The sequence below is a fragment of the Python bivittatus genome, unplaced genomic scaffold, assembly GCF_059951505.1.
Source record: "Python bivittatus isolate LINGU-HERP-01145 unplaced genomic scaffold, Pbiv_v1 ctg000580_np1212, whole genome shotgun sequence".
NCBI lineage: Eukaryota > Metazoa > Chordata > Lepidosauria > Squamata > Pythonidae > Python > Python bivittatus.
Genome location: NW_028277087.1, coordinates 3865768 through 3889303, shown reverse-complemented (window position 1 = coordinate 3889303; position 23536 = coordinate 3865768). Strand labels below are relative to the sequence as shown.

The following is a 23536-nucleotide window of genomic DNA, read 5'->3' as shown; positions in this document are numbered from 1 at the left end:
CTGGAAAAAGGGGTCAGGAGCTCTGCCAGTTGGTTCTCCCCACTTCCGTAATGTCCTCCAGCTGCTGAAATGATGTTTTCAAAAGGGGGTCTCCAGCCATATAAAGATTGCCTCCCTGTGGAACAGACGATATTGTACTTGATGGGCTAGTAAAGCGACTTCCTGTGTAAGCCTCTCCCCCCTGTTCTTTTTGTCTCCCTCCCCCCCCCCCCCCCGCTTTCAGGTTCAGCGTCTCTAATGATCTGAAGTATGACGCCGAGAGGGACCTGAAGGACATTGATGCACCTAACCTTCCTGTCCATGCTTTAAACAAGGTATGGAGTTTTCTTTTGCTTCCCTTCTGTTTCCCCCCACCCCCATGGGAAAAGCTGACCAGGAGTGCTAAGAACTTGGCAGAGGGGATTCTGCATTTGCCTATATTTATTCCTGTTACTTATTTATGGGTAAATAGACGCTTTTATTTTGGGAAATTTAGATAATCATGGGTTCTTTTTACTGTGGATGTTTTACTTGTGTTTTTATGCTGTTGCCAGCCTCTGTGAATCTGGCAGTTTGGATGGCATACAAACATAGTTATTGAGAGAGAGAAAAAAAAGTGGGTCGGTCTCTTTCTTTCTTTGTGCCTTTGAGTCAGTCTTGACTCCTGGTGACTGCCTGGATGAGGCCCTGTAGTTTTCTTGGCAAGATTTTTGGAAGTGGTTTTCCCTTGCCCTCTTCTTCCTAGGGCTGAGAGAGAGGGACTGGCCCAAAATCCCCCAGCTGGCTTCGTGTGCAAGGCAGGACTAGAACTCAGAGTCACTTTGTTTCTAGCCTGGTGCCTTAACCACCAGACAAATTGGCTTGTATATGTATATGTATATGTATATGTATATGTATTTGTATACAGGTACTCCTTGCTTAACAACCACTCATTCAGCAACCGTTTGAACTTACAGCGGTACTGAAAGAATGCTACTTATGACTGGTCCTCAAAGTTGCGGCCATCACAGCATCCCAAAGGTCATATGATCATGATCTGGGTGCTCAGTGACCGGCTCATAATTACCATGTCATAGCGTCTCGCAGTCACATGTTTGCCATTTTACAACCTTCCCTGCCGGCTTCCTACAAGCAAAGTCAATGGGGAAGCTGGCAGGAGGTCACAAATGGCAACCATGCGATGTCCTCGCTTAATGATGCACGATGATTCGCTTAACAGTGGCAACTGGAGGTGCTGGAATTGCTGTCGCTAAGGGGTGCAGTCACATGATGTCGTGTTTTATGACTGCATTGCTTAGCAATGGAAATTCCAGTCCCAATTATCATTACGTGATACACACACACACATATACTTATATACACACACATACATACACACGTGTGCAGATACATAGACACATTCATTGGGTCTCTCTTCTGCCCCTCTTCTGCAAGCAAAAGGCAACGTACATAAGGGTTGCTTCCAGTCATCTTCAGGCCAAAGGATCCAAGAGCAGATGAGGAAATGACCCTCTGCTGCTTCCAGTTTCAGAAGACATTGCCTTGTTCTCTGAACATGACTTGGGGTTTGTAATGGGTTGTAACCTTGGGAGACAGAAGGAGGAGGTGCTGCAGTCTAGACAACAGTGAGACAAGAGACATCTCAGCCTGCAGCAGGAATGTGGACGTGGGAAGCATCTCAGAAGGGACCGTCCCTAGTTCTCTGGAAAGCCAAGGCAAGGGAGGGGAGAAGTGCTTTCAGACTTACAATATTGTGTTACTGCAACCTTCCAATAAAAGTAGCATTAATATTCATGATTTTGGTTTTCTGGTCTGGACTACCTTGAAGGGCTGACAGGGCCTGATTCAGGAGAAAGCCATTCCCAGTTTAACTGTGGCCAAGGGACTGACCACTTGCTTCTCCTGTAGGTTCTTGATTTGCTTGGGCATCTTTAATGGAAAAACTGTCAGCAGGTAATGAGAAGCTCTTTGCTGGATCTCAGAACGGTCTGAACGGTTAGGAATGGCTGCAGGGAACAAGAAAATCCAAGAGCATGACTATGAAGAAGGAAGATTCAAATATTCATTTTTGCAGAAGTTAACCAACGCTCCTTCATTAAATACATGATCTGTGACTCACTCCCAAAGGAGCTCTGTTGTTTTTAATTTAACTGGGAGGCATTTCCGTGCCAGAAATGCTGCCACTTTAAAAAAACCCTTATCTCTTTGTCTAATTTTTTTTTCCTCTTTCTCACCAGATTAAATATGGTGACACAGCTACCTCGGAAGGAATTTTATTTGCCACTTATTCTGCCTTGATTGGTGAAAGCCAAGCGGGCGGCCAGCACAGGACCAGGTTGAAGCAGATTCTGGATTGGTGCAAGGAGGATTTTGATGGTGTTGTATCCTCAGAGAAATAAACCGGGGAGTCTCTATAGGTTTTTTTGGCTTTGGTTAATACATGGAATACTTTGGGCTTCCTTTTGGGTTGCAGTCTTTGTAATTGCCCTGTGGCAGAGCATGAATTCAATGTTTTTCCTATCATTGCAGAATCTGGCTCTTTTGCTTTTCACACAAAAGTAAATTCATAGTCCTCCTTGTTCCAGATATATGTTCTACTTTGGAGGCAAACTCGAAATACTGAAAACAAGAGCTACGTTTTCACTAAACTAACATATGATCAGTTTGGGTCAGCCCTAACTCAGTGTACAAATCTGGCTGTGGTGTTCTCTAAATCAGGGTTCCTCAACCGTGGCAACTTTTAGATGGGTGGACTTCAACTCCCAGAATTCCGCAGCCAGCATGGGGCATGCTGGCTGGGGAATTCTGGGAGTTGAAGTCCACCCATCTTAAAGTTGCCAAGGTTGAGGAACCCTGCTCTAAATCACAATTTTTGACTTAGCATCTTGTGCAAAGCAGGCCATTGTGGCTTGCTCAGCAAACCGTAGTTAAAACAATCCAGGTTTGCATGACATACAACTCTATCTCTCCTCCAGACGGAGAGAGAGGGAGAAGAGAATTGGAAGTGTGAGTGGGTGAGGTGGAAAGAAAGCCATTTGAGATTTGTTCCCTTTGTGTTCTTGTTTCCAAGTTTAATTGTTGGATTGATTGATTGATTGCTTTAACTTTTCCTTAAGCCCTGCAACTGGGGACATTTTCCTCCCTCCCCAACTCAAATAGGGCTATTCCATTATATATAAAAAATGGGAGATCTTCGACTGTACTGTTGTGGCTGCCATCTTGACTCTTTTGACCACCCCCTGCAGACCCGCCCATGGCCCTGATTTACTGCCCTCTCAAGATCCTTCAGAACTTCTGTTTTCTTTTGCCATACATACAGCCCTCTGCCTGCCAGGATCCCTCCCACTTCTTCAATTGTCCTCTCCTTAACAAGCCCTCCGCTTTCAGATTGTGTTTGATGAATGCCACAAAGCCAAAAATGCCAGCTCTACCAAGATGGGCAAAGCAGTATTGGACCTGCAGAACAAGCTGCCTCATGCAAGGGTTGTCTACGCCAGTGCCACAGGTGAGGGTTGGGCATGTGCTTCGAGCACATAAGCAGGGAGAAGTCTGTTGGGCACAGCATCCTCTCTCTGGTGAGCTCCAAATCAGGATGCATTGTCTCTTGGGGATAGACTATTTCTGGACATCGAAACTCCATTCCTAACTACCAGGGCGACAGGACCCCAGCTGGATAAGACTAGCCTCATCCAGTATTTTGCTTTCAGATGAGCTTCCTGTATAACACATCTTTTTCCAGCTTCTTGTAGCCAGGCTAGCTCTGAACATCAGTTTCTGGGGAACAAAGGCTGTTGTCTTTAGACTTCCCAGAAAGTGGGAGACATTTCCCTATCTCTGGTCATGTGGGGGTTGGCTCTAAAAATGGTGAAAAGACAAAGATGGGTAGGAGAATGGAAAATGGACACCAGATATATCCTGAAGTTAGGAGGGAGTAAGTAGAGAAATGGAATAGATAGAATAGAGCAGTGTTTCTCAATATCAGCAACGTTTTGTGGACTTCAACTCCCAGAATTCCCCAGCCAGCATGGGAGTAGGTAGAAAGGTAGAATAGATCAGAATTCTGGGAATTGAAGTCCAGACATCTTAAAGTTGCTGAGATTGAACAATACTGGGAGGGAGGGGGAAAGAGAGAGAGAAAGATGGAAGGGGAGAGGGAGAAGTAGGTAGACATAGACAAGCCATAGACAGGTGGGGATGGATGGATGGATGGATGGATGGATGGATGGATGGATGGATGGATAGATAGATAGATAGATAGATAGATAGATAGATAGATAGATAGATAGATAGATAGATCGATCCACTGAAACCATGCATCGAACAATTCCTTCTCTAATCAAACTCACTGGAGTGTCTTCTTCTTTGGCAGGTGCCTCCGAGCCAAAGAATATGATTTACATGAGTCGGCTGGGGATATGGGGAGAAGGGACTCCTTTTCGGTCCTTTGAAGAGTTCCTCCATGCCATTGAAAAGAGGTAAAGTTCCATCTGATTTTCACAGAACCCCAGAGTTGGAAGGGAGTCATCTTGTTCAATCTCCTGTTCAGTGCAGGATCTCCTGGGGTATCTCTGGCAGACGACCATCCCTCCTCTGTTTCAAGACCTCTAGTGAAGGAGAACTCCCTGGTTCACGGGGCAGCCTGTTCCACTGGCCAACAGTTCCTCCTGACGTTTGGCCTGAATCTCCTTCTTTGTAGTTTTAATCCACTGATTCTGGTCCTGCCCTCTGGGGCAACAAGAATAAATCCACTACATCTTCCATGAGACAATTCTTTAGATATTTGAAGAGTGCTCTATCTAGGCTAAATGTACCCAAGCCTTTTAACCATACCATATAGACTTGGTTTCCAGACTCTTCACCATCTTGGTAGCCCTCTTCTAAACCTGCTCTGATTGGTCACTGTCCTTTTTGAACCCTGGAACCCAGAATGGACACAGTATTCCGAGTTGGATCTGACTAGGACAGAGTCAAAAAATTACTTGCCATGATCTGGATTTTGTGATAGAATTTGCCTTTTTAAAAGCTGCATTGCACTGCTGATTCATGTTTAATCTGCAGTTGATAAGGACCTGCCAAGCCACATCTCCCCATCTAATTCTTATGCTTTTCATTTCTCCTCCCCAGATGCAGAACTTTACATTTCTCCCTGTTAAATTCCATCCTATTTCAGCCCATGCCTTAAGCCTGCCCTGTCCAGATCTTTCTGAATCTTCTCTCTCGCCTCTAAATTATTAGCCATCTTTCCCGGTGTCCTATTTTTTGCCTCTTCCTATCTCAAGGCCTTAGGACAGGGTGCCCGCAGCATTTTCCCTTCCTGTAAGATTTCAGGCTGCCTCTCGATGCAGTTGTCAGAAGCATCAGAAGTTGCCTTCTTTTGAGGAGCATTGCTTGTTGTCCCTCCAAGGGGCCCCAGGCAATGAGCAGCCAGCCCCCCTACCTTTCCTCCAGAGCTGTGAGTGAGGCTCCTAGCATTTCTCCAAAAGTTGTCCTTGCACTGTAATGTTGGGGAAGCTTCTCTTTAAGTAGCTGCGTTTAATTTTATTGACATTTCAATCAAATCCAATTCAGTGTTTCTCCTTGCCCCATCGATTTTTTGGAGCATCCAAAACAAAGTTGTGCAGTCCAGCTGTATCCCCATATTTTGGATTCCTGGCAGCAAAAAAAATATTTCTTATAACGTTTTGATTTAATTGGAGATGCCTAGAGTTGAACCTGGGACTTTCTGTCTGCAAAGAAGGCCCACAGCAACTTGAGGAGCATCAAGAGGAGAGGAGAGTCCTGATCATGGGAAATAATTATCCTGCTGTACTCTGCCTTAGTCAGGCCTCTCTGGGAGTATTGCGTTCAGTTCTGTACACCTGTAATGGACTGGAATGGTGGGAGGGGAGTAAAGAATGTGCTCTCATCTCCAGAGGAGCGAGGAAGAGATAAGCGGAGGAAATTGGCACCTCCCTAAGAAATCCCATCGGTGTGAACTGACTGAGCCTGGGAACTGGGCTTCAGTCTGGGAAGATTCTTGTAAATGGGTTGTAGCTAATAAACCTTGCTGGATAATTTCTGTATGGTCTCCTGGATTTCCTTGGGCTAGGCCTGAATCACTCCAGTTTAAAAAGGACATTGATAAACCGGAGCAAGTCCAGAGAAGGGCTGCCAAGATGGTGAAAGGACTGGAAACCAAGTCCTACCAGGAAGGGTGAAAAGACCTGGATATGTTTAGCTTGTAGAAGAGAAGGTTGAGAGGGAACATGTTAGCTGCCTTCAAATGTCTGAAGGGCAGCCACATTGTAGAGGGTTTGGACTTGCTCCAGAGGGGAAGACTAGAACCCCCGGGAGGAAACTTCAAGGATATGGATACAGGTGAGACACTAGGAGGAAGTTCACGACAAGAAATGCTGACAGTCAGTGGGTCGAGTTACTGCATGGAGTGGCTTCTTCCCCATCCCTGGAGGTTTTCAAGCAGAGGCTGGACAATAATCCGTTGGGGATGGTATAGTGCAGTGTTGTCCAAAAATGGCCACTTTAAGCCCATGCTGGCTGGGGAATTTTGGGAGTTGAAGTCCACTCATCTTAAAGTGGCCAAGTTTGGACAACACTGGTGTAGTGTTTAGGGAGTTGGATTTGATGACTTCTTAGGTCCCTTCTAACACTGATTCTATGTCCTAAGGTGGCATCATTCCACACTTACCTCGTTCTCCAAATCTTTCTGGTTACAAGCTCCCTCCTTTACTGATAAAGAATAGTATTTGAATGCTAAAACTGACCCACGCTGTCTTTTCAACCTGCAGCAGCTAAGGAGGAGGCTTTTTCGACTTTCTGCCTATCTCCACCCACATTTTATCAGGCTGCAAAAGCTGTTACAGATGTTTGTGTGGCCTTACCTTTGCTTGATCTGTTTGACTGGTTTGTTTGGCCTTTGAAAGGTGCAAGGTTTTTTTTTCCCAACACACTGAGCGATGTATTTTTCTAACATTGATATCACTTTCTTTCTCAAGACTGCTTGTACTGTTTATGCCAGTTTGATTAACTTCTTATAGAAAAAAAAGACTTATAAATACTTGGAAATGAAATGAAATGAAATGAAATGAAATGAAATGAAATGAAATGAAATGAATGTCTTGTTGTGGTGATGGAAAAAAACTGCAGTTCCAAAGGTCAACTGTATCTCTGGTCCTCCTCCACAGAGGCGTTGGGGCTATGGAAATTGTCGCTATGGATATGAAAGTGAATGGGATGTACATTGCCCGGCAACTGAGCTTTTCTGGAGTCACTTTCAGGATAGAAGAAATCCCATTGGATGCAGCATATAAGCATGTGTACAACAAGGCAGCCAAGCTGGTAAGCTTTTGTGCATTTTGGCTCTCCGGTATAGTTGGACTCACTTGTTTGAGCCACCTGCCATCTATGGTCCATGCAGTTGACATGGGATGGGCTGATTTATGTAGGGTAAAACAGAAATTGAATGAAATTTGCAAGGACCCAGCTCTCTGGAAAAGTCCATAATGCTGGGAAAAGTGGAAGGAAAGCAAAGGAGAGGACACCCAGCAACAATTGGGATGGACTCGGTTATGTGGCAAAGGGTACCATTGGGAGACTTGAAAGAACAGGTTAGGGATAGATCGACATGGAGAAAATATATCTGTGCGGTTACTAGGAGTCGAAAATGACTTGAAGGCGCATAATCAGTCCCAAACATAAACATCTGACTTCTGCCAAGTCAGACTTCTCCATCTAGCCCAGGGATAGAGGAACCTAGGTATTGGTAAACGACGACAACCAACAATGCAGCCAACGTGGTCAGTAATTGGGGATGCTGGGAGTTGTAGTTCTACAAAATCCAGGTGGCTACAGGTTCGCCACCCATATCCCAGCTCTTTACTTTGCCAGGCAGTGTCTTCCTGGTTCTCGGGCACAAAAGGGACTTTCCCCTCCTGCTGCTCGAAGTGGTGGGGCTGGGTTGGGTTGCGTGATGTTGTAGTTTAAGCTGTAGGCAAACTGGATGACTTCAGAGTCAGAATTACTGTATCTTCCTATTTCCCTGCAAAGATACTTGAGACATATTGTAGTTTTTCAGCAGCTCACTCTATACAGTGCAGAGCATTCTGGCAATGCTGCTCTGGGTCATACGGTTGCTCAAAGCCTCTGGCCTTGCTTCTTTTCCTGTTTCCCCTTGAGCATTTGCAGAGGACTGTTTTTTCCTCTTTTCTCCTTTCTTGAAATCCTCTGTCTTGCTACAAGTTGCAAAGCTGCTGCCCTAGCTGGCTTGGAAGAGGAGATCTTCTCTGAGAGCCCAGGGAATGGATCCCCTCAACATCTCTTGGGTCCCTACTTGGGGTTTTGGGACAGTGTGGTATAGTGGTTAGACAAGGAGCAGGGAGACCTGGGTCCAGGTCCCCCCTTAGCCACCGAAGCTCCTTGAGGAACTTTGGGCCAGTCCCTCCCTCTCAGCCCAAGAGCCAATCAGGTATAGTGGGAAGGGCTGGACTAGGAGTGGGAAGACCAGGGTTCTAGTCCCCCCTCAGCCCCAGAAGCTCATTGGCTGACTTTGGGCCAATCCTTATCTCAGCCCAAGCTCTCTCACAGGGTTGTATATACCTCACACCAAAGAAAGTACTAATAGTCCTACTGTTACTGCTAAATAAAACACTCCTTTTCTCCTGTTGGCAGTGGGCAGAAGCTCTGGTGGTTTTCCAAAAAGCTGCAGACCACATTGGCCTGGAGTCTCGGAAGTCTCTGTGGGGACAGTTCTGGGGCGCTCACCAGCGCTTCTTCAAGTACCTCTGCATTGCTGCAAAAGTCCGGCGTCTGGTGGAACTGGCCAAGGAGGTGCTCAGTAAGGACAAGGTGAGGAAGAAGCGCACTTATTTAAAGTCTGTCATTACAATTATTTGTGCCTCTAATAATTCGTGAAAGGTGCTGACAGTCCTAAGGATTATTATTTCAGGTTTATTCTGTTATCATAATTTGTGGTTTTTGTACCATACACTGCCATTGGTCTGTGTGGAGCGTGGTGGCTTATAAATAAAATAAGTAACTCAAAGGAACAGCAAGGTCTGGGGCTACCCCAGGAGAAACGCAAGCCGCTTTTGTGAGGATAAGCTGGTGGTGGGAGAGCTGGCCATTCAGCATCTATGACTGTGTTCCGTTTTCTCATCTGAAGGAGTGTGGAAAGGTTGACTTACCTCCATCCTTGGTTTTCTTGTTGAAGGAACAGGATGGCATGGCTGTGGAAAAGATTTAGAGGACTGAAAATCTCCACTTCCATTTAAACTGAAGTTGCTAATTCCTAAGAGTGTATTTTCGATATTATTGAACAAATAAACCCAGAGTTCTCTCTGAAGGGGGCACAAATGGACCAGGCTCAAATTGTCCTACTTCAGACACATGATGCAAAGACCCAGCTCTCTGGAGAATTCTGTAATGCTGGCAAAGGCGGAATGAAAGAAAAGAAGAGGATGACCAGCAGCAAGGTGGAGGGACTCTGTTACAGAGGTGATGGGTGACCTGTTGGGAGACCTGAAAGGCCGGGTTAGGGACAGATCCTCCTGGAGAAAGTCTGTGTGATCACTAAGAGCTGACACTGACTTCATAGCACATATCAATCAATCAAAGAGTGTAAGGATACTGAATGTGCTATGTATGACACTAATGCCAGTGGAAGAGCATCTACAGGCATATCAGTACTGGTGCTGCGCATTTTATTATCATTGCCCATTTGTTTAATGTGAAAAACTTGCTTCTTTTCTCTTACTTTTTCAAACGACCAGTTTTACTGAGCTGCTCTTGGTTCTTAGCTGTATTTTAGCCATCCCATTCCCTCCTTGTTTGATTTGTTGGATATTGTTACTGGACTTTTGTAAAGATTTAATTTGGAAGCTGCTTGCAGGATATTCTTACCTCTAAACAGTGAATCACTGCAATAGTCCCATGATGTCCTTGTATTCTGCATACAAAAGTCCTTGCTTTTGTCTGGGGCAGCCGCAGGAAAAAGGATCAGAGAACAGCTGCTGGGGGAAACTCGTGCTGTCTTTTGTCCCCAAAGATGCATTTTTGTGGAGTTCTTGGTGCTCTTTGAACTTGGCTGTTTGCTTGCAGATGTTTCATTACCCAACTAGGTAACAACATCTGGGCAAGTTATGCATTTTTACACCACATAGACCAGTGTTTTTCAAACTTGGAAACTTGAAGATGTGTGGACTTCAACGCCCAGAATTCCCCAGCCACTAAGTGACCGTTCTTCCTCTTCCTCTTCCCCATCATCATCATCATCATCATCATCACTTTCAGTTCGTGTGTTTTACCAGCCAGGCTACTACACAGCTCGATTTTTGTTCTTTTGCACGTGCTTCCCATCTTTGGTCTCATTTCTGCCTGGCTTGCCTTCCACAGTGTGTGGTGATCGGTTTGCAGTCGACGGGGGAGGCCCGCACCCGGGAGGTTCTGGACGAGAACGAGGGGCACCTGAACTGCTTTGTTTCGGCAGCCGAGTGAGTTTTCCATGGGGTCCCCGAGGGAGGGGGCATGTTTTGTAAACTCTAGCACAACCCCTGCCCAAGATGTTGGGGCTACAATTCCTAGAATTCTCCAGGGAGCATGGAGAGGACTTGGAAGAAGGCTGGTTTGCTGCATTCTGATAAAGGCAGGTGGTTTGGGACTTTGCCCTTGATGTGGTCGTTCCCACTGCAGCCTTTAAGAAACCCAGGGCATCCTTTATGTCATTGGCACTCTCAAAGGAGCTGCCCTTCCTTTTAATCCTTTATTGGGGCCATACAGAAATGTAACCCACTGACTGCCTAGAGGTTCTCAACTTCATCTGCACCCTCTGTCTGAAACAAGCCACTAAGCTCATCCCAGGCCATTCCCATAGCCACCTTGGTTTGGTTTTTTTTTTTTTTTTGGGGCCATCTGAGTGTGTGTGCTCATTGCTTTTTCCATGAGCTAGCATGCATCTGTGGAGGTGGGGGAGAAGATGGGAGACGTCTCAGGTGCATCCCCCCCAAAGCTCTGCCATCAACACTGAGCCCACCCCTCCACAGCCATCTTTTCCCCCTCCACCTTGTATTGTTCGGTCCTATCCTACCTAGTCTTGTGAAGACTGTCCTGTCTGTAGGTAAACAAGAAGGACAAAAGCATCAGGTTTGCCCAGCTTTGTTTTGAAAAAGTATATGGAATTATCCGTCCTTCTCGTCAGTTGCCTGCTTGTGGAAGGCTCCGCATATGGCTTCCACCCCCCAAACCCTTCCTGCCTCAATAGGACCCCTTCCGGGGCTCCTCTGTACCTTTTCCCATCGAAAGTACCATTTTTGGTTGGCTTAGCACTGATATGATGGCATGTCTAAACATTCTCTGACATCACAGGAATTGAGCCAATAGCTGCCAAGCCAACAGTGCATTATCTGGTCTGCCAAGAGCAGTGTTTCTCAACCTTGGCCACTTTAAGATGGGTGGACTTCAACTCCCAGAATTCCCCAGCCAGCCATGCTGGCTGGGGAATTCTGGGAGTTGGAGTCCACCGATCTTAAAGTGGCCAAGGTTGAGAAACACTGCTCTAGAGCACGAAAATATTTGTTGAGCTTGCATTTGAATGCAAACCTATTTTATATTTTTAACCCCTGCCCCAGTGGAAAATTACATCCATTTAGCATTCAGTTTTCTGAGTTATTAATGTTGTTCATTAATGTTCCTGGCAGTGCAACAATTACCATTACAATTGGGAAGGTCTGTAAGGACCTACCTACGTTTGTGAAAATAACGTCCAAATTATTTTCAGGAAAGCCTATATATGTTAGGCAGCCTTGCAAACAGAAACGCATACAGTTGGAAAAATGAGCGCTACCAATTTCAGTGCAGCTAAACCAGCTGAAGTTCAAGACGCTTGACGTTTTTGCAAAACCGAAAAACTCATCTCTGCTCTGCAGTGCTGCTCCACTTTAGATTGTTCTGCTTTTGTTTTGTTTTTTTCCTCTGTGCCTTTTTTTTTTCTTTTTAAAGTAAGCAGTTTGGTGTCCTGGCAGCTAGAATAAAATATCCCATCTTAACTTTCAGAGGCGTCTTCCTTTCACTAATTCAGAAGCACTTTCCTTCAACAAAAGGAAAAAGAGAAAGAGGAAGTGGCATTAAAAGAAAACGTAAGATCCTTCTTATCCTCACTCCCCCCCCCAAAAAAACCTGGTGTCCCAGATCTTCCACGGTGCACCTGCAGTTTGTGTCCTGTTCTCTCCTTGCTCATCCTGTCCCCAGTTTCCCATTCCTCCATTTTGCTCTTCCGAGCTGCTTTTCTTGTCATTGTTTTTCCTTTAGCTGCTTCGTTCTCTTCATTTGCGGCAGGGACTCGTTCTAGGTACGCAGTGCCTTTCACGGTCATAGATTTTCTGGTGCATCTTCCTGTCTGACCCCGGCCTTTACTTTCCCTTCCTCCTAAACCCGGGGTGAGGAACCTGTGGTGTTCCCAAAGTTTCTGTGATGGAATGGAATTATGAAGGCCAAGCTCAGGCAGATAAACATTTTCTTAGCTCGCCGGAGGAGCGTGGGAGGAACAAGAGGATGAGACTGGCACCTCCCTGAGGAATTCACACTGTTGTGTCTGGCTGACTTGGGAGATGGGGTTTCAGTCTGGGAAGATTCTTGCTAGAGGTTGTAGCTAATAAACATAGCTGGACTGAATTGGCATTGTCTCTTGGAGTTCCTTGGGCTAGGCCTGACATCAATCTTCCCAGACTGAAACCCCAGTTCCCAAAGTCCTCCAGCCACAACAGTGTGAATTCCTCAGGGCGGTGCCAGTCTCATCCTCTTGTTCCTCCCACGCTCTCCTGGGGAGCTAAGAAAATGTTTATCTGCCTGAGCTTGGCCTTCGTAATTCCATTCCATCACAGTTTCTGAACTACAGCTCCCAGCATCTCTCACCATTGGCCACAGTGGTTGGGCATGTTGGGGGTCTTCATTCAGCAACAACTGGAAAGTCGCTGGTTTCCCACCCTTCTCCTACGAAAGTTATTTCTTTTATTTAATCACTGTCATCACATCATCATCTTGCCTGAGCTTAGAGCTCCCAAGGCAGGGGTGTGCAACATTTTTTGGCAGGAGCCTGTTCTTCATCTCCAAATAACGCCCCCCCTCAAAAATAGCCAATACCAAGATATATATTGAAATTTATTAACTGAATAGCGACTCTGATTCTCCAGCTAGACAGCAGCACCTAGCTAACCTTGACAAATCTAGAAAAGCTAAGCACGGTCAAGCCTGGATAGTCCTCGGATGGGAGACCACTAGGAAACTGAAGGTTGTTATCCACTTATGAACTGTTACTTAAAAACAGTATATGCTCATGAAGTCACCAGCAGTTGAACTTGGCTCAAAGGAGACTTTCTATTAGGATATTAAAAATTGCAATTTAGTGACATCTTTTGAAGGGTCTCAGGGGCCCCACTCAAGATAGACAGGGGCTGCCAGCATCTCCTGGGCCTCAGGTTCCACACCTCTGCCCCTTACAGGAGGAAGAGTGTTCCGGATTTGTAGATTTGACACAACTGGGAACCCTTCTGGCTCAGCTTGAATCGGGAATACATTTATGTATTGAAGTAAATACATTTACTTCAGTACAGTGATTTCTTAACCAATATACATAGTTCGGTGTGGGTACTTCATTAGGAGAAGTGCATGGAGCAGGGGGCTTTAATGGGTGTTCCCTCAATTACAGATCTTCCCATACTGGTTCCTGGTTCCTTGGTAAATTGCAGATGACAGTGAGGGTTGGAGCATGAGCGATCCTGAGCAGGTGACATCATGAGCATCACAATGCAGAGGGCATCCTTAGTGCCATTTGCACAAGGACATCATTGTGGCTTGTATCCGACACTCATAGGTCGGGAGTTAAAACTCAAACCATGGCAAACAGTGTGGCAAATAGGAAACAGTATGAGTTTGGTTTACATGCATGGGATCGCCTCTGGGATTAACTCCCCTGCCCTGTTGCACTGCAGCCCCAGGAGGTGGGTCCAAGGACATCTATGGTGCCCAGCCTCTTGGTCCCCCTTCTTCTGTCATTGCCCCACATGAGTGGCTGAAAATCATTACTGGTTGGGTGCACGATCCTGAATGTTCCATTATTGATTTTTTTGCTGTGGACATCTTTAACTTTCCTTGGGTGTTCTGCAAAGAAGACAGGAAAAAACTCCATTCAGCCTATAGCAATAAGTGGAAGCTTTCTCCCCTCCCCCCCTTTCAAGTGTCTCCCCATCTGAACCCTAGTTGTCAATGAGAGAATCAACCCGTGCTTGGGCTGTGCTGTTCCACCTATCAGCTGCTTATGCAGTTAATTATGCAGGTAGTCCTCGCTTACCAACTGCCTCATTCAGTGACCATTTGAAGTTACATGCCCTGAAAAAGTAGGTTTATGACTGGTTCTTGAACTTACGGCTGTCACAGCATCCCCGTGGTCATGTAGTTCCCATTTGTGACCTTCACCGCCAGCTTCCAACAAGCAAAGTCAATGGGGAAACTGGCAGGAAGTCGCAATTTGCGGTCACGTGATGTCTCGTTTAATGACTGCAGCCAGAACTGATGTAAGTTGGGCGCAGTCACGTGATATTTCCCTTTATAACCACATCGCTTAGTGATGGAGTTGCCAGTCCCAGTTGTGGTTGGTAAATGAGGACTCTCTGTAATTCTGATGTACACAGTGACAAGATGCTGTTGAGAACGAAGAAGCAGCATTAAAATAAAGGCATAACTATAAGAAAGAGGAAAGAGCTCTTTGCACGTCAAAAACTAGCACCTTAGGGTGAAACGTAGCTTAGAATCCTTCCTTCTGACCTCCTAGCTTTCTCTCTTCAATCATTGAACTTTTGTATGGAGGCTTCGTGTATTTGACGCGACCTCTTCCTGCCCAAGGTGATGTAGCCAAAGCCCAGGTTTTATCATCTCAGCCGCTAAGCCTTGCAGATTCTGCTGTTGCACCCTCCTTCTTGTGCATCTGTCTAGGGCAGTGTTTCCCAGCCTTGGCCACTTTAAGATGTGTGGACTTCAACTCCCAGAATTCCCCAGCTAGCCATACTGGCTGGGGAATTCTGGGAGTTGAAGTCCACGCATCTTAAAGTGGCCAAGGCTGGGAAACACTGATCTAAGGTTAATTGCTCTTCCAATGCGTCTTCCTTCCTGTGTTTCTCCAGGGAAGCAGAGAGTCCGTGGCATTAACAAGGTGGTGAGAGCCACCTACGACCCCACCAGCAGCAGCAGCATCATCAAGATCAGCTCTGACAGCAGCTCCGATTCTGAGCCGGGGCTGGAGAGTGATTTCAATTCCTCCCCAGAATCCCTCTTTGAAACGGAGGATCCTGCAATCAGATACAAACCCATCAATGGCGTTATGTGTGAGGATCAAAGTAAGCCCTGTTCGGATTATCCCTGTCCTCCTGGCCAGCCAAAAACATCTGTGGAAACTCTCCTCCGTGGCAGGCAGAATTATTATTCACCGGTTGCACGTGTGAATGGTGACAGTTGTAGAATGAGGAATTTGGAAGGATCTGAAAGGTCATCTACGCCAGGGGTCCCCAAATTCTTCAGCTGATTGACCCTTTCATGAAGTTTCAGATGGTTCATCGACCCCCGCAAACATTTATTATATGAAAATAACTTAATAAATACTACTTTAACTAACAGTATTACAAATAATAACAATAATAATAAAGACAAGTCAAGGCCGCTCTTGCTGGCAGCTGACCATACATCCTGGGTCACACTATCTTGCTGCTAGCCCCCTCATCTTCAGGACTAGGGACTGGCGTGGAACTCTACAGAGACCCCAAAAGATGAATTGACCCCAACTGACCTGCCATCATTTATCAACCACTTACTGAGCCTCAGCCATTTATTGACTCCTTGGATAGTCCTATTGACCCTTGGGGATCGATATTGACTACTCTGGGGAACCCTGACCTAGACCAACCCTGTGCTTCCGACAAGGAAACTAGGAGCGCTACCCTCCTTGATAGGTGGCTGGTTTTCCTCTGCTTAAAAAGGCCATCTTCACTCAGCCTTTTCCTATTTTGTTGCTATTTATTATGAGATACCAACCTCACCTGCGGTTGCTCACACTCAAGGAAGCTGTATTCTCCCAGAGTCTCATGAGTCAAATTTATTGTTTGGAGAAAAGGAATAAGGTTACCAAATCCTGGATATGTATCCTTGAGCAGCCCATTTATCACTTAAGAGATCTGCCTAGGAAAGCATTCAGAACTGGTTTTTCACCCAGGCAAGGAGCCTCAGCATTTTGTGATTCTGCCCCCGCCACCCGCAGTGGTGAATGGTGCTTCTCTATCCTTAGCTCATTTAATTTTTTCTAGTTTCTGGATTTTGATTGTCTGTTCTTTATTGAGTTTTTTTTTAACGTAAGCTACCTTGAGTGTCTCTGGTTTGGTGACCACGTAAGCCTAAGAGAGGATGATATTTGATCACCTTGAGACAAGGTCTGCCGGTTTGCCTGATCAGGAAGCAATGCAATGTTTTGCAAAATGCCCTTCCTGCAACTCAGAATTCAATAACAACTTAGCACTGCAACATTTATCGATATATCTATATCTGTATTTACAAACTGAGTCAAAGGGAGTTGCCATTGATTTCAGGGAGCTGTTTTTAAAGAAACAAATTGTAACCTAAATTGGCAGGGCTTAAAAACCTTTTCAGCTCCAGGCCCATTATATGTATCTTAACTCAACGATTCAGGTATAAAGAAAACAAATTAATAGCCAAGACTACCTGACTGCCAAAACGTTGCAGATACGATTTTCTTTTACTTGGCAGTTCAGGGGCAAATGTTTCAAGTCTGGCAAGCGCTCCAGGCTTATGAAAAGTCCAGGTGGCACATTTTCACTTGGGAAATTCTTTTTTCTATCCTTCCCGGTGAAGAATGCATTTTCCTTGATACTTCTAATGACTAGCGTAAAACCAAAGGAAGGCTGGGCGATTTAGAAATAGTGCTTTTACCCTGTCAAATGTAATCCATAGTCCCTTAATTTGGCTGTCCTTGGGAAGAACAAGAAGGAGTAGAGTACTTTTCTGCAGGCAAGTGGACTAGAATGTGGTTTTATAAAAGCAGCGGGGAGGGATGAAGTTTGATGTAAGCAGTTGAAACTGTCTCCTTGCAGTGGGGGGGGATCAGGGACAGTAGTGTAGAACCCACATGTGCTGAGATGAGGGGGGAGGCAGAGACAGGAGATGGGCCCTCTGCCCCATCCCGTGTGCTTTCCCAGGAATAATTGGGATGACAACTCTGCTGGGAATTGAGTTGCTGCTTGGCCATGCACGCAACGTTTTTGTGAGGCAAATGTGAATTGAAAACATCTGTAGCATTGGGCTTTGAATACCTGGGAGGAAAAAAATTGAGTGTCTCCAGAATCTTGAAACAAAAAAAAAACCTGGGAGAAAAAAAAGATCTCCAGAATCTTAAAACCAACACAAGCTACAGGGCTGCCTTTACCCTGTTCTGCCTTCCTGTTTTCCTTCCTCCAAAAAGAAAAAGAAAAAAGATAAGAGCTATGATCTCTTTCTCATCCTCTTTACAGGCGGCGCATATTGGCTCAACCCCCAAAAGGAGATGAATGGATCAGGAACTCTGGAATATGTGGAGAGCATGAAGCAGGAGCTGCTATCTAAAGTGAGGGCCTTGGGCAAAGAACTACCTCTTAACACCTTAGATGAACTGATTGATCACTTTGGAGGCCCGGAATATGTGGCTGAGGTAAAACATGAGGGGCAAGAGAAAGGGGAAACTTTGCAAAAGGGTTTTATCTTGTGCCTCCTAGAGTCGATTAAAAGTTGGATGGCCTATACCAGTGTCTCTCAACCTTGGCCACTTGAAGATGTGTGGACTTCGACTCCCAGAATTCCCCAGCCAGCTATGCTGGCTGGGGAATTCTGGGAGTCGAAGTCCACACATCTTCAAGTGGCCAAGGTTGAGAAACACTGGCCTGTACCTTTGATTTATAAAGACATAAGAGCTGTCACAGTATTAGCATTGCTGCAGAGAGAAGTTCTTTTCCATTTAGATAAGCATTCCCCCCATTCCAGCTTTTGACAGAGCTGCCCCAGCAAGATTAACTGAGAAGAGGAGAGAGCAGAGACTCATGCTGAGGCAAATCAGGCACCCTCCTTCGTAGGAGGGAGGCACGAGGTTAGTGGTGCCTCTTGTTTGTCTCAATTGACAACCGAATATGGGGCAGCAACTCCTCCTCTGGGAGGCAGCTCACGGAATTGCCTTTCCAGTTTGGGTGGTCGCAGTCAGACTCTCCCAGAAAGCCCACGAAGCTGAGCTCCAGATTATTTCTGAAGATCAGTCAAGCTCTCTGGGTAGCCATTCCCAAATCACAATGCTTGAGCAAGAGGAACCAGGATGCATCACGGGAGAGTTTGCCGCCCTGAATCGCCAGCCAACTATTTGGATCAAGCCTGGCCAATGCAGGTTTCCAGACTGCTAGGCAAAGAGAAACATCAGTATTACATACCTAGGCAGTCCCCAGGTTCAGAACGAGTTCCGTTCCTAAGTCTGTCTCTAACTCAGATTTGTATGTAAGTCGGAACTCGTACTTATGAACGGGCTGCCTATTACTAAAAATGGGGGACGGCCTTCTCCTTCCTGGAGCCAATGAACTGCTGAAGCCACGCAATGTTTTCACGAACCACTGAAAATAGGCTGTATATTAAAAACGCACAGCTTCAGCGGTTCACGAAAACATTGTGCGGCTTCAGCAGTTCGTCGACTCCAGGAAGGAGAAGGCTGTCCGCCATTTTTAGTAAAAGGCAGCCCGTTCATAAGTACAAGTTGTCCGTAAGTCAGATGTTCTTAATTTGGCAACTGCCTGTAATAATAACAACTTATTAAATGTATATGCTGCCTAGAGTTGCTGGGAGTCACGTGGGAAATATATTTAATAAATTATTAGTAGTAGTAGTAATAGTAGTAATCTACAATTAAATTCACAGTCTAAGACTGGTAGTAGCCTAATAAGTCAAGTCCTAACCAAGAATCTAAGAATTATTAAAGTAACATCTGAGAATATAGGCGGTTCCTAGCAGGGTGTTTTCTTTTCTTTTCTTTTTTTTGTTAAAATTAGGGTGTTCAGGTCCAATAAATTCAAAATTTCCAAATATCAAGGGAGTCCTTTAGGTATTGCTCTAAGGGCTCCAGTCACAATTGGTATAATGCTGGATTTCTTTTTCCATAAGTGTTCAACTTCGATCTGCAAGTCCCAATATTTTGTAATTGTTTTTCCTCAGTCCTAGCATCACCCAGTATAGCAACATCCATGAACCAGGCTTTCTTCTTTTCAGTAACTGTTATATCAGGCATGTTACAGACAAGATCCCTGTCTGTTTGGATCTTAAAGTCCCATAAGAACTTAGCCTGCTCATGTTCCAAAACCTTCTCGGCTTGATGGTCCCAGGGATTCTTGTGACATTCAAATCCAAACCCCTAGCAATCTTATCTGCCTTGCCAAGCCAGCTTGCAGCCTCTCTTGAGGTCCTTGGGTTCAGGTCCTCCATGAAGGAGTCTTGAGAAATCACTGCTTAGCAATGGAAGGATCACCTGGGTTCCATTTTGCCTCTTGGTGTTTCCCAAAGATAGATAAATAGATAGAAAGATAGATGATTAATAGATAGATTTGATTGATTGATTGATTGATATGGTTGCCCATCTCAACTGTATAACTTTGGGTGGCTAACAATTAGAAACCAAATAAAAACAGTAAGCAAAGCTATAAATGACATAAAATAGTAGCCGAGCAGCCACGCATAACAGACCTCCACAATCAATACAGCTGATAAATGGGCTCATCCACATGACCATTTTATCTTTTCCAACGTGTCCCTTCTTCTTCCTGGACAGATGACTGGGCGGAAGGGGCGAGTCGTGCGGCGTCCTGATGGCTCCGTGGTGTTTGAATCGCGAGCTGAACAAGGGCTTTCGATTGACCACATGAATCTCAAGGAGAAAGAGCGTTTCATGAATGGAGACAAAGTGAGTGCTGTGGGGAGGAAGGAATTTGGGGGAGGAAGGAATCCAACCTTGCAAGAGTCATGATATGCATTGGAAGGGCCGACCTCTGTATTTTTATCTTGAGCTCCCCATGGCTGGGCGAGATCAAGGAAGCACAGATTTCTCTTGAATGCTCATCCAGAGGACATTCTAGAGTGAATTCATTGAGGCGGATTTGAAACTTTGAAATTTCTCGCCACCTGGGCTGAGTTGCTATTTGTAAGAGAAGCTGCCAACTGATTCAACTGCTTTTTCTGGATTCTTGATTATTAATTCTTGATGTCTGTTCTCAATCTTTCTCAGCCTCCTCACAGTTTGAATGTCAGGAAGGTCCAACTCACAGCCATGGATCCATTACTGAATTCCCACCCTTGGGCCCGTTGCTCCCTTCTTCCTTTTTCTGCTTTGCTTCTCCCGGATGGGCAGCGCCTGTTCCCTTTGTCCCCACCAGCCAGCCTTCCCCAACCTACCACATTCCAGATATATTATGGGGGCTCAACCCCCCAGCATTTCCCAACCAGCTCTCAGCATCCCACAGTTTGAGAAGCTCTGCCTTAATGCCTGAGCAGCAGAAAACGTTGCTCCTTATCCTCTTTGCAAATGATTCAACCTCACACACACACACCCAGATGTAGCTGGTTGGGCCATCTTGCTCAAAAAGTTCAAGGAGGCTGCCGTGTTTCAAAAATCCAGCCGATAAAATTGACTCTGTTCTCTGTCTGCCTCTCTCTTAGCTCGTAGCAATAATCTCCGAGGCCTCTAGCTCAGGGATTTCTCTCCAAGCGGACAGACGGGTAAAGAATCAAAAACGGCGCGTCCACATGACGCTGGAATTGCCCTGGAGTGCTGACCGAGCCATACAGCAGTTTGGTGAGATTGCCAAGTCAGCTCGTGTGTCTCCTGTATGAGTGCCCAGAAGTGGGAGGGGGTGGTGGAAGAGAAATACAGAATAAAATAGGGGGTGTCAAATTTAGCTTCTTAAAAATATATTCTGGTTCCTTTTTCATTTGGAAAATTTGGAAAAAGGATTTCCTATTTCTGTTTAATGAACAGGCAGCAATGGTAGGCAGTGCTTGGTGAAAACCAGTGTGTGTGTGCCAGAAATGGATCAACAATTGTTGCTTTTCATTTCATTCTGTTTCACTGCCCTTGAAAAAGGAATATTTTTTTCCAAAACACATTGGACCAATTAAAAACTTTTTTACTGGCCCTTGGAATTAATTCTTCCCTCTTTTGTTTATTACATTGTGCGCACACCTCATCATTCACTGCTGCTTTCTACTCCTGCCTCTGGAAAGGGCTAAAGCAATAATAAACTATGGAAATCATCCAGATGCATGTAATTTCTGCAGGGTGGCAGAGGCTTCTCTGTGCAAAACGTGGGATTTTAAGTTAGCTCTGATTAAAAACTGCAAGTTAAGCTGGCTGTGAACTCTAAAGGTTGCTGCAAATGCAGGAATATAAAGTCAACGTCACTAACTGAAAATTGGACCTGTCTGATACATGCCACCACAAGGAGGCCCATTTTTTTCAGCCTGGCCCCGTCGAGTCAATGATTTCTAGAATTTGTGGCCCATTTGGGGAAAGCTGCATTATGCTGTGGGGTAGCCCTTCACTGTGTGGGTTTTCCTTCCAGGCCGCACGCACCGTTCCAACCAGGTGTCTGCTCCAGAGTACATTTTTCTCATCTCTGAACTGGCTGGTGAGCGGCGGTTTGCTTCTATCGTGGCCAAACGCCTGGAAAGCCTTGTAAGTCACTCTCTTTCCCTGTCCAAAAGCATTTTCTGAATATCTTCCTTATCCATCTACCTTCCCACTCAAGAATGTTCCATACTAATCATAAGAATGGCGGGCATCTCTTCTACTGATTAAGTCAGTGCTTCCCAAACCTGGGTAAATTACCCAGAATTGGGTAAAAGTGGTTTTTCTTTGGGTAACGACACACGAACCCATTACCCATCACAACAGGGACATGTAAGTTGACTTAAAGATTTCCACATGTACTAAAATACATTCAAAAATCTACCAAAGTATTCCTATTAAGACAAAAATGGATGAAATTACCAATGACAATTCGTTGAAATGACTTAAAGGTCATTCAGTGATATTGTTTGTACAATACAGGTAGTCCTCGAGTTACGACCATTTTGGGGGAAATGTTTGGGAAGCATTGGAGTAAGTGAACCCTGGAGAGCTAGGGTGCAATTCAGAGTTTAATATTAACAAATTAATTTATTCAGCTTATAAGGCCACCTATTCAAAATAGGCTTAAGGCAGCCTACAATCAATTAAAAAGTATAGTAATAGAGCATTGGAGAAACCCAGTGAGAAAGGAAATACTAGCTACCATTCAAGCAGGATTACAAATCACCCTGGTGTAGGGCCTGCTTACAAAGCCAAGTTTGAATGCTTTTCTGAAGGGCAGCAAGATTGGAGCCAACCAGACTTTCAGGGGAGAATGTTATTCCAGAGGACGGGGGAGGTATCCTGGAAGGGATGGTTCTGGGGTCCCACCAGATGGCATTTTTTAGTTGATTGGACCTGGAGCATGCCCACGCCGCTAGATATTATCGGAAGAGCAGAGACAATTGGAGAGAGGTATTCAGCTCCTGAGAGACAGTTTGGTGATGTGGTTAAAGGCACTAGGCTAGAAACCAGGAGATTGTGAGTTCTAGTCCTGCCTTAGGCATGAAGCAGCTGGATGTAATGGGCTGTAGGAATAACCTTGAGGAGCAGGAGGAAGAGCCGCAACCAAGGCAATGGCCAGATAAAAGAAATTTGAGTCCAAGGCAGAAATGTAACTTGAATGACATTTCGGCCTTGGACTCAATTTTTTTTTATCTGACTGTTGCCTTGGTTGCAGCTCTTCCTCCTGTTCCTCAAGGTTCTTCCTATAGTCCATTACACTGGGGGACTTTGGGCCAGTCCCTCACTCTCAGCCATAGGAAGAAGGCAAGGAGAAGCCACTTCCAAACATCTTGCCAAGAAAACTACAGGAACTTGGCCAGGCAGTTGCTTGGAATCTAATTTGAAAGCACTTCCCCATCCCACCCCAAATTTCAGCCCTTGAGCCATGAAGGGCTTTATAGATGATGACCAGCCCTTTGAATTGCACCTGGAAACCAACTGGTAACATGGGTGTGCTAAGGTCACCTGTAACTACTTGAGGAACCATATTCTGGTCCAGCTGTAGTTTTTGAATGGTCTTTCAGGGCAGCTCCACATAGAGCCCATTACAGTAGTCCAAATGACAGCTGTGACAGTCTGTCAGTCTCATTTAGATCTCCCAGAGAGTCACCAAATTGTCTCAGCTTAAGTCGCTGTTCTCAACTTCCTGCTTTCTTCCTTATCAGTGTTACAGAGATGATAATATTGAGCCTACTTTACAGGGGGTTGTAAAAGTTACGATCTGGGAAATTAAAATGGGAGGGGGAAATGTTCCCAGACTGCTTTCCTACATCAGAACTAGGGTACTTTCTTTTCAACAGCTGCATTCCAGTCCATTCAGGTGTTTGGGCTTTGTTCCACCAA

The 23536-nt window shown here is 45.3% G+C and overlaps 1 protein-coding gene across 4 annotated transcripts in view; it reads left to right on the top strand.

Moving 5' to 3' along the window:
* Positions 1 to 23536, top strand: part of SBNO2 (strawberry notch homolog 2) — a 107736-nt gene that overhangs the window by 65610 nt on the left and 18590 nt on the right. For 3 of the 4 annotated variants that reach the window (XM_088149382.1, XM_088149383.1, XM_088149384.1), the window contains 13 exons: positions 224 to 314; positions 2217 to 2360; positions 3367 to 3484; positions 4349 to 4454; positions 7161 to 7314; positions 8644 to 8820; positions 10366 to 10463; positions 12022 to 12104; positions 15144 to 15356; positions 17535 to 17710; positions 19856 to 19987; positions 20740 to 20875; positions 21642 to 21754. In XM_088149382.1, the coding sequence (XP_088005508.1) occupies positions 224 to 314; positions 2217 to 2360; positions 3367 to 3484; positions 4349 to 4454; positions 7161 to 7314; positions 8644 to 8820; positions 10366 to 10463; positions 12022 to 12104; positions 15144 to 15356; positions 17535 to 17710; positions 19856 to 19987; positions 20740 to 20875; positions 21642 to 21754 (1741 nt within the window). The remainder of the gene's footprint in view (positions 1 to 223; positions 315 to 2216; positions 2361 to 3366; positions 3485 to 4348; positions 4455 to 7160; positions 7315 to 8643; positions 8821 to 10365; positions 10464 to 12021; positions 12105 to 15143; positions 15357 to 17534; positions 17711 to 19855; positions 19988 to 20739; positions 20876 to 21641; positions 21755 to 23536) is intronic. The other variant, XM_088149385.1, reaches the window with a different exon arrangement.